Here is a 12954-nt window from a genome sequence, read left to right on the forward strand (position 1 = left end):
GTGAACTGCCTCGGGGTTCTCAATCCCCCGGCAATTCTAGCTCATGCAAATCATTGGGACGGGAAGCGTTGCTCTGCAGTCGCTAACGAGTTTTCAGGTGTCAGGTTCTTCTTCTTTCAGTTCCTCTCCAACTCATTCTCGTCACCAGTCTCTTTTGGTCATCACATGCATCCTTCAAACCACTCACAAGCTCAGTAGCAGCTCCTGTACCATCGGTTAAAAGAAGTGGTGTATGATCCACGCGCCGGTACACTTGCTTGGGTGCTTCTTTCCTCTTATTATGAGGTATGTTCTTGTCGGAGAAGTAACTTTAACACCCTCTTTACCAGCATTACTAGAATTTCTAGACTCCCTCTGACTACTTGGATTTGAATATTGTTCCTTGCTCGAACTGTCCCCAGAAGAAGTCTTCTTTGTCTCATATGGCGCCCTCAACTTTGGCCCAAAAGGTAAAATTGTCATTCTCGTTACGAGGGCCAAGGATTGTGCAAAACATGTCAGAATGACCAAGCCGACCACATGAGAAACAGAAGTGTGGCACTTGTTCATATTGTATGTCATACAAGTCTGTCTTTTTTTCTCTTAACCAAATCAACCAGAATCCATCTTCTTAATGGTTTACTAACATCATGTGAGACTCTTGATCATAGATATCCGCCAACATGATCAAAATGGATCGAAGTAGCATCCTTGTCAATTTGTTGTGCAATAAGTTTTCCCCAAGTATCATCTTTGAGATTATACAGGAGATTCGAAACCCTAGCCCAAAGATGGAGCCAGTCAAATAGGGCCACATAACGCCTTATACCGTCCTCACAATTAATTTGGATTGTCTGGATTGGGGCCCTGGGGGACTCACCCCGTCGAAGCGCACTGGCAATAGTTTGGATGTGAAAAATATTCCAGTGCAAAATCCTACCAGCAAAGAGCCACTTCTTCACCTTTCCTTCCCTATCATTGATTACCCGGGGAATCACCTCCTCGTCCATGATTCATAGTTTTCTTCACGCCTCTTCTAGCCGAGCCCTTGCCGACCGCGGTGAGTCAGGACCCCGACTCTTTCTGCTTGCCTTCGGATGATGTAGCCATCCTCCACCGGAATCAAAGGACGCCCTCGCCGGCAAGATCCGGCGTATGCCCGCCAACTCCGCTCGAAACTCTAATTGCCGCCAAGGGGCCACGAAAAACCTATGCAGGATGCTTCTTTTCCCTTCCCTTCCCCTCAATGCACTTCGCCTGCTTCGTTGCGAGGACGCGTAGCAGTACCGTGGCGCCCGAGAGCATGCATGTTACGCATCGATGCCTTTGGGAGCCGTATTGGAGCATTTTTAAGTCCCGGGAGTTTTGTGTTACGCGGTAGCAAGTTGGTGTAAATTATCAAATATGGAATTTACTTTTATTTTTATGAAATTTAATTTCACCCGTTAGTCAACACGTTTGCCGTGCCGTCGCGTCGTCATTCATCGCCGTCCGCGTTGTCGGTGCTTTCGATCTGCTCCCCTCCCCTCCGCGTCGCCAAACCAAACCACGTTCTGCTTCGCCCCCTTCCCACCTGTTCCATTCCAATTCCATCCCCGTCCCCGTGATCGAGCACACAACTCCAATTCCCCAAGCTTAACCCCATGGCCGGCTACCCCCCACCCCCCGGCTCCGGCTACCCCTACGGCGCCGCTGGCGGCTACGGAGCCCCACCGCCCTCCGGCCAGAAGCCCCCCAAAGAAGGCAAGACCTCTTCCTCCTCCGGCCCCGACCCCTACCACGGTGCTCCGCCCCCGCAGCAGCCTTACGGCGGAGGCGGCGGCGGCTACGGAGCCCCACCGTCCTACGGCCAGAAGCCTCCCAAGGAAGGCAAGACCTCCTACTCCTCCGGCTCCGACCCCTACCACGGCGCTCCATCCCCGCAGCAGCCTTACGGCGGGGGCGGCGGAGGCGGCTACGGGCAGCAGCCCTACGGCGCCCAGCCGCCTTCGTCCGCCGCGCCGTACGGGGGCCCGCCCGCCGCGCAGCCCTACGCAGGAGGCGGCGCCGGTGGGTACGGGAGCCCGTTCGCGGCGCTGGTGCCGTCCACGTTCCCGCCGGGGACGGACCCCAACGTGGTGGCGTGCTTCCAGGCGGCGGACCGCGACGGCAGCGGGATGATCGACGACAAGGAGCTGCAGTCCGCGCTCTCTGGGTTCAGCAGCCAGAGCTTCAGCCTCCGCACCGTCCACCTCCTCATGTACCTCTTCACCAACACCAACGTCCGCAAGATCGGCGAGTCCTCCCTCCCTCCTCCATATGTCGTACTATCTCTCAAGTCTTATCCACGATCGTGCTAGGATGAATGGGGGATCCTTTGCGTCATTGTCTTTGACTCTTGGTTTCCAGGAGGCAATCGTGCGTCTCCCTGGTCCACCGCGCCGCGTCTCGACATGCACACGACTTAGTGTTGATGTTCCTCTGGTCTTTGTAGCACGCGACGTGAGGGCACTTAGTGGTGAATTGTTTGAGCCAGAGGTCACAAATCAACCCTTTTCATTTCTGGGGAAGGATCCCGAGGAAGCCGCACAATTTTTTAGTTCAGCTTGACTGGATTTCAGACTCTCAGTCTATAGACTAACGTTAGATACAGCTGGAGCACATGCCAAGTAGTCATGTTGGAAAGTATTAGACCCTTACTTAATATCCCTCCGTCCCAAAATAAGTGTCTTGAGCTTAGTATAAATTTGTACTAGAGGGAGTACTTCAATAAGGTTACTGCAAGACCCACGAGTTGTTCTGTTGTTATGGACATCTTAGCAACTCACTTGCCACTGGCGATTGTTGTATTTTCTTTTCTCCCCAATGTGAAAGATTGGATGGGAAGTGTGGATTGCTTTATCAGATCTGCATTTCCTAATACAAGCTATGCACATTTTTTTACTTTCAGTTTAACCTGGTCCATTACGGAAACGTGAGTTTAATTGATGCTTATCCAAGCTTCAAAGTTGGAACTGCTTTGAGTTAGTTCTACTTCTACCAAAGCTTTTTTTGGCAGAAGTTTATCCTTGAAAGCCTGAGATACTTTTCCTAACTGTCCTTCGCCACAACTGAAGGTTGTTTCTGTCGTGATGAAACTATGGTTTGCAGGATAAAACCAACTAGTACTCCCTCCGTCCGAAAAAGCTTGTCCCAAGCTTGTCTCTCAAATGGATGTATCTAGCACTAACTTTGTAAGGTCCTCGAGAATAATCAATAAAATGGCCGCATGCATCTCCCAGATGCAGAGGCTGGGGTCATCCTCCTTTTCTAAAAAAAAGATACATCCATTTGAGGGACAAACTTTTTCGGACAGAGGGAGTATGTAAGTTCTTTGTTGTGTAATCCATCACAGTACAAGCATGAATTGATCTTAATCTGCCACACACTTCTCGTTTGTAGCGTGCTATGTAGAATTATCTGCCATTTATATTTTGTCTTTATTTGTTTTAAAGTGTGAAGTATACATATAGGGCCTCTTTAATTCATAGGAAAAGTAGAGGACAATCATAGGAATTGGAAATTTTCATATGGTGACACTCTTCATCCGTTTGATTCAAAGGAATTAACCATATAAAAACAGAGGAATTTTTCCTTTGGATTGATTTTCATAGGAAAAACAAAGGGTTTTTTACAATCCACTTAACCTCTTTTTTACATTCCTATGCACAAAGAGCGAGACAAAGGCCAGAAATAGCATAATATTAACTTCCCATCTTATCTTTTCATATGATTTGACCTTAATTTGACCGTGCCTTTTAGGATTCCTGTTGTTTTTCCTATTCTTGTGAATCAAACATCCAATTTTGCAGATTCCTGCGTTTTCATAGTTCTCTGCTTTACACATGCAATCGTATCCTATTCCTGTATTTTTGAAATCCTTCGAATCAAAAAGGCCCACACTGTTTTCAACATTTGACATTTTCATCCTCTATACCTTTTTTCTTTAACCTCCTAACTGTAAATACATTACCTGTGATTCTTTCAGGGCCAAAGGAGTTCACTTCTGTGTTTTACAGTCTTCAGAATTGGAGGGTGAGATGCTACAGCAGTACAGCTTCAAGTTCCCTTGCTTCGTTGTGAGGGAACCAATCAACTGACTTAACATTCCATGTGTTACATTTCCCATGTTTATTGTGCAGGGCATATTTGAGAGGTTTGACCGTGACCGAAGTGGTAGAATTGATGCACCAGAACTGCGTGATGCTCTTCTAGATCTTGGATATTCCGTTTCTCCTACTGTGCTAGACTTGCTTGTGTCTAAATTTGACAAGACTGGGGGCAAGAACAAAGCGGTTGAATATGACAACTTCATTGAGTAAGATTATTCCTTCAATTAGTTTCGACTTGGCTGATTGCTTTTCCCACTAAACTGCACAAGATTCTGCAGCATCTAATGTACTGAAACATGGATAGATCAAATTTTTTTCGTTTGTCAATATTATTTTTATGTCAAAATCAGAATTGGCAGAAAAACGCTGGGTTCCCTTATAAAGCTTAGCAGTAGCACAATTTGAACTGCACTATATACACATTCCTGACTGTTTGTTCTTTATGTATGCAGATGCTGCCTTACAGTGAAGGTAATTCCACCAAATAAACTAAGTTTTTTTTCATTTCACGGTGTTCATTTGGCTGAATTACCTTTATAATTTTCCTGAATTATTTTGGCAGGGCCTGACCGAGAAGTTCAAGGAGAAGGACACGGCGTACTCGGGGTCTGCGACTTTCGGCTACGAGGCGTTCATGCTGACCGTGCTCCCTTTCCTCATCGCATGATGGCGCTGCAGTGCTTCAGGGCTCAGCGTATGTATCGTCCCAGCTTTTTTTCGAAAAGATGTATCGTCCCAGCTGTATCGAAACGGTTGCTAGAGTTGTTTTGCCACTAGCTCTGTTACCGGCTGTATAATACTGGCACTTCGGTGTTGTTATTAGTACTGCTTTGCTGACCAGACAAGTCTTTTGGAGGATTCGAACAAGTTATGGTACTCCTATACTGGTAGAGCTTATCTGCTCATCGATGCATTTGGAACTCTGATGAAAAGTGGTGCACTAGTTCGATTGCCAGTGGAAATCATGTGCACTAGCTCGTCCTCACTTAACTCAACCCCTCACCGTCACCGGAGGAGCTAGTCCTCAACAACCCCTGGATCGCTGACCAGCCGCCGGGCGAGCTCGATGTTTTCATGTCCTCGTGATCCGGAGAATAATTTGGACGGTTGATCGCCTCGCCACAGCTAGGGTAAACTCTGCCCTCTGAACTTCACCAGTGAGCCTGTGGATTCACCCCCCCTCCCTTGCGGGAAGAAGGAGGATCAAGGTGCCTCTGCCTGGTTAGTAGTTTAGGTTAGGTTAGTGTTTTTTAGTCCTCGCAGGTACAGCCCTCAGGCGAATGACGGTGTTTTTTTTTTTAAGTTTGTCTTTCGGGTTCCATTCCTTCTCAAGTTCGTCCATCTGGATGTACTCGACAGAGCTTCAGTGAGATCCTGGTTGTCTTGTTAGGGCGGTGAGGTTAGGGCTTTTCATTGTGTGGCGAGATTTGATGTCAGGTGCTTCTGATTTATTCAACGGCGACCACTGTGACCTCGGGACGTTGGTCCTTAGGGGCATGTGCATGAAGACTTTCGGTTGTCATCAATAAAGTCAAGCTGACTCTAATAGAGAGTGGCGACAACAGTGCTTTGACGGCTCATTCTGACGACGATAGTGGTCGTTCGATGGTCTCAGAATCTCGATATAATTTTAGATGCTTTATACTTTTGATGAATTCTGGTAATAGATTTAAATCTTTTTTCACAAAATACTCCGAGAAATGTGTTTTTTGCTTTATTTGATCGAGAAGATGTTGATCATCGTCTTGTGGGCTTGGTTGGTATCTACCATCCTCTGGAGCCAAGTTCTTACATGAATTGGACTCGAGACGATCTCTCCCACCATTGGCAGCTTTGGTTTTAGCGCCTTCACTCCCGTTAATCCACTTTCATCACAGACGTCTCCTCCCATCAGTTTTACCTATTGATTTTATCAAATTTTCTTACAAAACTCTTCCCACGGTTTTTCCTGCACGTAGTGTTTTTATGCCTTCCCTCTGTTGAAAATAATAACCCAATGATTATTAAGGGATAATCCCCGCTTCCCATATTGGCAGTTGCCTCTCGAGGAGGCGCCTCAGTGAACGGTCGCGTCCCATGGACGCAGATTGGATCATATGCCCCAGTTTACTTGGGCATTTGATAATTTGCCCCACTTTACATAGGATTAGATGATTTGCCCTACTTTTCTTTTCTCTTTAGATAATATGCCATTTTTATTTACTGTAATCATTTTTGACTTTTTATCCCTATTTTCACGACGCGAAATGACTCTACTGCCCCTGTGGCAAATTTGCAATTCTCCTTCTTATCTTCTCTGCTGTGTGTGAGTTCCATCGACCAGCTCACCTTTTCCCCAGTTCAACGCCTTTACTCTGTTCTTCTTTCCCCAACCTACTGGAGGATGCCGACAACGGCACCTTGGCCCCCGGCAGCAGCAGCTCAGCGTGGCGGCTCCCGGTGCAGCTCCTCGGCCCGGCGCGGTGGCTCCCGCTGCAGCTCGGCGCCCCGCGGCGGCGGCTCCCACTGCAGCTCCTCGGCCCAGCGCGGTGGCTGCCGCTGCAGGTCGACGGCCCGCGGCGTCTTGCTCCGGCTGCAGGTCGGCGGCCCGCCACGGCGATTCCCGCTGCATGTAGGCAGCTCGGCGGACCGGCGGGTCCCAGGGCATCGGCTGCAACTCGGAGCTGCGGATGGCGCCCTCGTTGCTGATAAAAGCTAACTTTTTAAGTGATTGATGGATTTACAGATTTTTTGTGTGAGAGTTCGTTGCTTCGCCGGTAATAGCCATGGCTGGACTACAGTGTTTATATATAGTACTAATAAATACCCTAGCAGTTGCTGGTCCTGCTTCAGTCATCAAGCTGGGTAGGTTGTTTAAAATACTTCGCTGAGTGATCTCCTCCAGATGCTTGAGACTTAAATTGTATCACACACTAAAAAATGCGTAGATGCTGAAGAGTACTTTCTAACTAAATCACAAATGGTTTTGAGTTCATCTCTTGCTGGATCTCCTCTAGTCACAGGTCAGGGGTCTGTATATATGTTGTGCATCCTCGCATATGCACTTCGTTGGAATTTGGCAGCATATAACAATTTCATAGATTTTAAAAATAAAGTGACAACATATGTTCACTTAGCACATGGAATTGGCAGAATATATCACACCGAAATCACAAAAGTAATGTCACAAAAAGGTTGCTCGGTTCAAATGACATGACAAATTAATCCGAGTTTACATCAAGCAAAATAATAATTCTTCCGACTCCATATCTTTGAAACTGACAGATGTGAACATCTCTCAGAATTTAAAATAGAAATTTAATGCACTAAAATTGGAGCTTCTTCCTTTTGGGGGTCAATTTTTTCTTGCGTGTCGTAGAGCTTGAAGGGAAGTGAGAGGTAGGTGATGCTACAGAATTAATAGTTGTCCCAGATGGTTGTGATGCATCGTCTCTAGCTATGGCCATAGCAAGCCTCCTACATGTTTACACACCAATGTTATAAAAGTAGGAATCAAATGTGCATATGAGAAATATAATTGTTACCTCCTTGTGATAGGCCCAGGGCTGTTATGAAGGCTGGGAGGTAGTGTGATTGTTGTTATGTGTGTAAGTGTCGCAACAACAGCTGGAGCGAGCTCGTGAGTAGACACGTCACTAGAAAGTTCAATCACACCGGATGTTACAGATGGTATAATAGTACTAATTTGATACTAATATAGATGAGATACTAGTGCATGGGTTACCTCTCTTTAGCTTCATTTTGTTTGCAAGTTGCTTTCCTGTGCCCCAATATCCCACATTCTTTGCACCTATTTTTGCTGCCAAATCTCTTCTTTTCTTTTTCCTTCTCTTTGTCACCTCCTTGTTGGTCATTTGTTTTTTGCCATTATCATCTTTCTTCTTCCGTTTGCTGCCACCACGACCACCGTCTTCAAGGCAACTTCTGATTCTCTGCTTCCTCCGTCTCCCAACAGAGCTCTTTAAAACCGGTGGCACCATCTCAATATCTAGATTAACATGAGGCCATTGAGACTTGTCTGTGATTGGTTCAATCTCTCCAGCATAGGCAGCCCGGAACCTACTCACGGAGTAGTACTCATGTACATATGGTTCAAAGTTTACATCTGCTGTCTCTATAAGAAATGCAAGTGCATGCTCACAGGGCTTTCCAGTGTGTTGCCATTCTAGGCAAGTGCACTCACGGCTGCCTATCTTCACAACATGCCTAAGATTATTCTTGCTAGTGTCCTTGACCTCACAACTTTCTCCGGTTGATCTTCCAACAACCAAATGGTCAAGTTGCCTAGTTCTATTATTTATTTGTTGAATGATGGCAGGCAACATCTTTCCCTGGAGCATTTCCCCAATTCTTCTCCTTCTATAAACAAGTATCATAATTTTCTCTCTTATTGTATCGGCTAGCTCATCCATGGGCAGCTCCTTTGTTCCTTTGATCCAACTATTGAAGCACTCGGCCAGATTATTGTGAATGTAATCACATTTGATTTCTGTGTTGAAGTCACATCTCATCCACTTTAAGTTATGATAGGTACACAAGTAGGCACTCACTGCAGGTTCAGCTTCAAATATCTTGCCCATATGATAGTTAAATGTTTCCAGACGGTAAGCCTTGGCTGCTGGCCACATGCGACCAAAAACATCTCCATGGAATTTTTTTTTGAAGTTTGCCATCAGATGCCTAAAGCATTCTCTTTGCTCAGCTTGGGGAAACACAATTTTAACTGCATTCTCTAACCCTTTGCATGCATCAGTACAAACAGCTAGAGTTTGAAGATGTCCTATTGCCCTATGCAGTTGTTGCATAAACCAAATCCAGTTATCCTCGGTCTCTGTATCAAAGAAACCAAATGCTAAAGGAAACATCCAATTTTTCCCATCTAGTGTTGTACATGCTGCTAATTGACCATTCCACTTTCCAGTCAAAAATGTAGAGTCTATACTGACATATGGTCTACAACCAGCCAAGAAGCCATCAATGCACGGCTTAAGTGCCATAAAAAAATCTGCGGAAATGCAGTTCACCTCCTTCCCTCTTGACATCAACCTCGACAATGCTACCAGGAGATCTTTATCAATCTCAGCTTTGAAGTTCAATAAAGACTGAAAGCTTTTTCCCCAGGTCCCATATAAACTATTCTTGGCCCTTTCTTTTCCCTTGTTAACAGTATGATACCCAATAGTACATTTGTACTCGGCTTGTAGCTTTTTTTGGAGCTCCCTGGCATCAATATTTGGTTCAGTTTGAAGATACCCCATTGCCTTTTCTGCCACCCATGCTTGGTCTGCCATGCTTGTAATCACTGCAGCGGTTGATGAACACTTATGAGGCTTTACTATCTTGTTAACCTGCACAAAACATAACACCAACCATCAGTTACAAGTAAAATGGTTTCAACATAAAAAATGATTCATGTTGGATAAGTTTGTACCCTGACTGTTTTTCCATCTTCTATTGTCCTAGCAGTATTCTCCAAGGACATCCATTCCCTTTACAGTGACCCAAAAATCTAGTAGTGTCACTATCCTTGATCTTGATGTCAAACTTACCTCTAATAGCAAATGTTCTCATGAGCATCCTGAACTCTTTCATTGAACGAAACAAAGATCCTTCCTCTATCACAGGATGTTCCTTATCATACCAGAAGTGATTCTCTTCAGGCATATGGTCAGGCACAGGAAGAGCCGCATCAGCAAGTAAATCCTCATCAATATCAGCCACACATGCATCAACATGTGCAATGGAGGCTTTCATAGCTGCTTCAGATACAATTTTCCGATGCTCAGGTTCGTCATTGATGCCAAGAACCGTGCACATGTTCTCCTCTGTTATAGGAACATCAATTTCGTCATCATTGATTGGTGCTATTTCAATCTGGGACCAATCAATGCCTCCTTCCATTGTTGATACATGTATATCATTTCTTGCAACCACCGTTGGCCTACTTGGAGAACAAATAAACATTTTAACATAAGGGCATCATCCAATTAGTTAGAGAACATTTTATCAAATAACAAAACCATGCTAGATCTGAAGGTTTGTTTTTTCATGCTTCATCTTAGTTTACTCTACTTTCTGTACAGGTTCATTAACGCCAGAGAAGTGTTGTGCTAGCTGCAATAACCATGGGAAATGGGATCCTAGGTTAATCAAAGCCAGGATCCATGTACAGGCGCACACATGTACACCATGAAGCGAGTTCAATAGGATTAGATGTACGTGACTGATGATGTTGTGAAATGCGTGATCTGCTTGTGTTGTACTGGGAAGTGGGATCTAGGATCATGATCCTCAAGGTGTTAGTGCTCGCCGCAACAGCCATGGGAGAGGAGGGTGTGGGTTGATCAGATACTAACCAATCTGTAGCATCTCGTGATGATCCATGGATGCAGGAGTCGTCTGCCCGACCGGTAGTTTGAGGAATCACCTCGCCGCCGGCCTGTGTGAGCCCTCCCTGTCCGGGAGGCGCTGGAGTTGATGGCTTGGTGGCTGGCGGTGCATCCACCTCTCTGCTGGGCGCGGACATGGAGATAAAAACTAATAACAGAATCAATCTATGATTTCTTGATCTGTTTGTTTGGTTGGGTATAGCAACGTAGGGAGAGAAGATAAGAAGAAGAATTGCAAATTTGCTACAGGGGCAGTATAGTCATTTCGTGTTGTGAACATAGGGATAAAAAGTCAAAAATGATTACAGTAAATAAAAAAGACATATTATCTAAAGAGAAAAGAAAAGCAGGGCAAATCATCTAATCCTATATAAAGTGAGGCACTGGGGCATATGATCCAACCTTGTATATAAGTGTATATCCATGGTGAATAAAGAACACTGGAATCATTTGCTTTGTCTCTGTTTGTTTCCCGATTCCTTTCTAACACGTCATCAGCACGCTCCCGCGGAGCGATTCCATCGGCGTTCAACAGCGAGAACGAAGAAACAGGAAAGCGGCAACGTCGTGGAGCAACTCCGGCGATCTCCATCTACAGGTGCATCGCTGCCTTGGAGCGATTGGATTAGGAGTCAAGTCCAAGAGCATTGGAGAATCAAGAACAGATAAAGGTATGAGCCTGTAGATCCCTCCGTGGCAACGCCCGCCAGCGCCGTGGCCGTCCCTGGCCGCGTCGGCACCGCTCCCCAGCCTCCGCGGCCGCGCCCGCCCGAGCCAGGCCCTGGTCGGCTCCGCCCGGCCACACCGCGCCTCGCGCCATCGCCGTCTGATCGCGCCGGCCGCCCCGCGCCTCGGTCGCGCCCGTCCGCTCGGCCGCCACCCTGTTGCGCCGCGCCCGTCCGCGCCAACGGACTCGCGCCCTCCGCGCCCCAGACCTCGGCCTCCGTGCCCGGCCGCCCGGTTGCGCGCGTGGGCGTCATGATCTGTTGATTCAATGAGTGATTTCTGGAGCATTTCCTCGGTTCAGGCACATCAACGAAAACAACCAATGATGCAAAGGGAAGTAACTACCTTGTATAATTTCCTAATCTCCATTACGTTGTAACTAGCGGACGGTGCCGCTAAGACTAGTCACAGTACGGAGTAAACTTAAAGCAGTAACATGCATATGTTACTATTTTATTACCTCCACAATGGCTAATAAAATATGTGTTGTGTCATGCATCACTTTATTTATTAGATTGTAGACTCATCTTTTTTTGATATGTGTGATGTTACGGTAACTAGCTATGTTACCACATGTCTCTCATACTTCATTAATTACATGCCACATCATCTATTTTGCATAGATAAGTGTGATGTTATCACCCATGTTACTCCCATTGTGGATAGTCTAACCCTCTCGCCATCAATGCAGAAGCAACTTGCTCATCGAGGACGCATGCAGTAGCAGGCGCGGTGGAGAACCCAGCCTCGGCGTACTCGCCGGCCACTACGACGGAGACACGCGGCGTTCCCGCGCTCTGTCAAATGTGATGCGCCCTCCCCATCACGACTCGCGGTGAAGATTGCAGCGGCGCCTTCGGCGCAGTTCGCTCCCGCGGCTCCTACTCGACGACGTGGTGGACCTCTGCCCTGGGGTGCGGCGCTATCCGCTGACCCCACTCCTCCAGGTGAGGCCAGCCGTGGCGGAGATGGAGCAGGCTCTCCCTCCGCCTGGCAGAGTGCAGCCTGCACCCGGCGCTGGCCAGGCCCGAGCCCGTCGCGAGGCTTCCTCCGGCATGGTTCCTGGAAGCGGAGACGACGGTGCGCCCACAGCAGCGGCCCCTCCCGCGACGGAAGCAGCGGCCCCTCCGGCCGGCGGAGCCCATCTCGAATGGCTGTGGCGTAGAAAATTCCCCATTGGGAATTTCATATCCGCACAGGAGGAAGAAAGGAAATCTTATCCTTTCAACCATTTCTGGATTTAGCCCTCTGACTTTATCTTAATGCTAAATACGTCCAAGTAAATTCTGATTCGATCCTCAGGCTTATGAATCTTTTCAGTTTAGCTCTACGCTTTACTGTATTTTACAATCGAGCCATCTGGCAACTTGGACTTTGCATTCTCAACCCTTTTTCTGTTGAGTTTTAAAATTCCAGAAATATGCGTATGTTGATACTTGACATGTTCAATGTGTTTACTACATATCAGATTCTTTAGAACATGTTTCCCGCGATTGAGATTAAATTTTCTCGTACAACAATATATATTTGCGATTGAGAATTATTATTTTCTCGCAAAACAATCTCATTGCAATTGAGATTAATTTTCTCTCACAAAATATTAATTCACTTTGCTGAATTATCTTGCAACTTGATACAAGATCATCTCATTTAATTTGAGGTCAATACAATTCAAATTTTTCACTTGAACATCAAGTTTGCAACATCATTACTATTCATTACAATAGTAG

General features: G+C 46.4%; 2 protein-coding genes across 2 annotated transcripts; one reads left to right on the forward strand and one right to left on the reverse strand.

Annotated features, from left to right (window-relative positions):
• The first annotated feature begins 1464 nt into the window (after positions 1-1464).
• On the forward strand, positions 1465-4993 carry LOC125551027 (calcium-binding protein CBP-like). The gene is made up of 5 exons (XM_048714176.1): positions 1465-2253; positions 3986-4032; positions 4140-4315; positions 4562-4580; positions 4672-4993. The coding sequence occupies exons 1-5, from the start codon at positions 1623-1625 to the stop codon at positions 4774-4776; spliced, it is 978 nt and encodes a 325-aa protein (XP_048570133.1). The 5' UTR covers positions 1465-1622; the 3' UTR covers positions 4777-4993.
• Positions 4880-12728, reverse strand: LOC125551026. Its single transcript, XM_048714175.1, has 4 exons — positions 9541-12728; positions 7834-9457; positions 7634-7744; positions 4880-7565 (listed from the first exon to the last, which is right to left on the reverse strand). The coding sequence occupies exons 1-3, from the start codon at positions 9589-9591 to the stop codon at positions 7689-7691; spliced, it is 1731 nt and encodes a 576-aa protein (XP_048570132.1). The 5' UTR covers positions 9592-12728; the 3' UTR covers positions 4880-7565; positions 7634-7688.
• Positions 12729-12954: the final 226 nt, after the last annotated feature.

This window comes from Triticum urartu, chromosome 4, assembly GCF_003073215.2.
Source record: "Triticum urartu cultivar G1812 chromosome 4, Tu2.1, whole genome shotgun sequence".
NCBI lineage: Eukaryota > Viridiplantae > Streptophyta > Magnoliopsida > Poales > Poaceae > Triticum > Triticum urartu.

What these genes read in the sequence shown, in the direction of transcription:
- LOC125551027 (XM_048714176.1), top strand. Translation starts at nt 1,623, where the DNA reads ATGGCCGGCTACCCCCCACCCCCCGGCTCCGGCTACCCCTACGGCGCC. An exon ending in CACCAACGTCCGCAAGATCG is followed by an intron (nt 2,254 to 3,985) that starts GCGAGTCCTCCC and finishes TGATTCTTTCAG; the next exon opens with GGCCAAAGGAGTTCACTTCT. An exon ending in ACAGTCTTCAGAATTGGAGG is followed by an intron (nt 4,033 to 4,139) that starts GTGAGATGCTAC and finishes TTTATTGTGCAG; the next exon opens with GGCATATTTGAGAGGTTTGA.
- LOC125551026 (XM_048714175.1), bottom strand. Translation starts at nt 9,591, where the DNA reads ATGTCCTTGGAGAATACTGCTAGGACAATAGAAGATGGAAAAACAGTC. An exon ending in AAGATGGAAAAACAGTCAGG is followed by an intron (nt 9,458 to 9,540) that starts GTACAAACTTAT and finishes TGTTTTGTGCAG; the next exon opens with GTTAACAAGATAGTAAAGCC. An exon ending in CAAAATGAAGCTAAAGAGAG is followed by an intron (nt 7,745 to 7,833) that starts GTAACCCATGCA and finishes TGAACTTTCTAG; the next exon opens with TGACGTGTCTACTCACGAGC.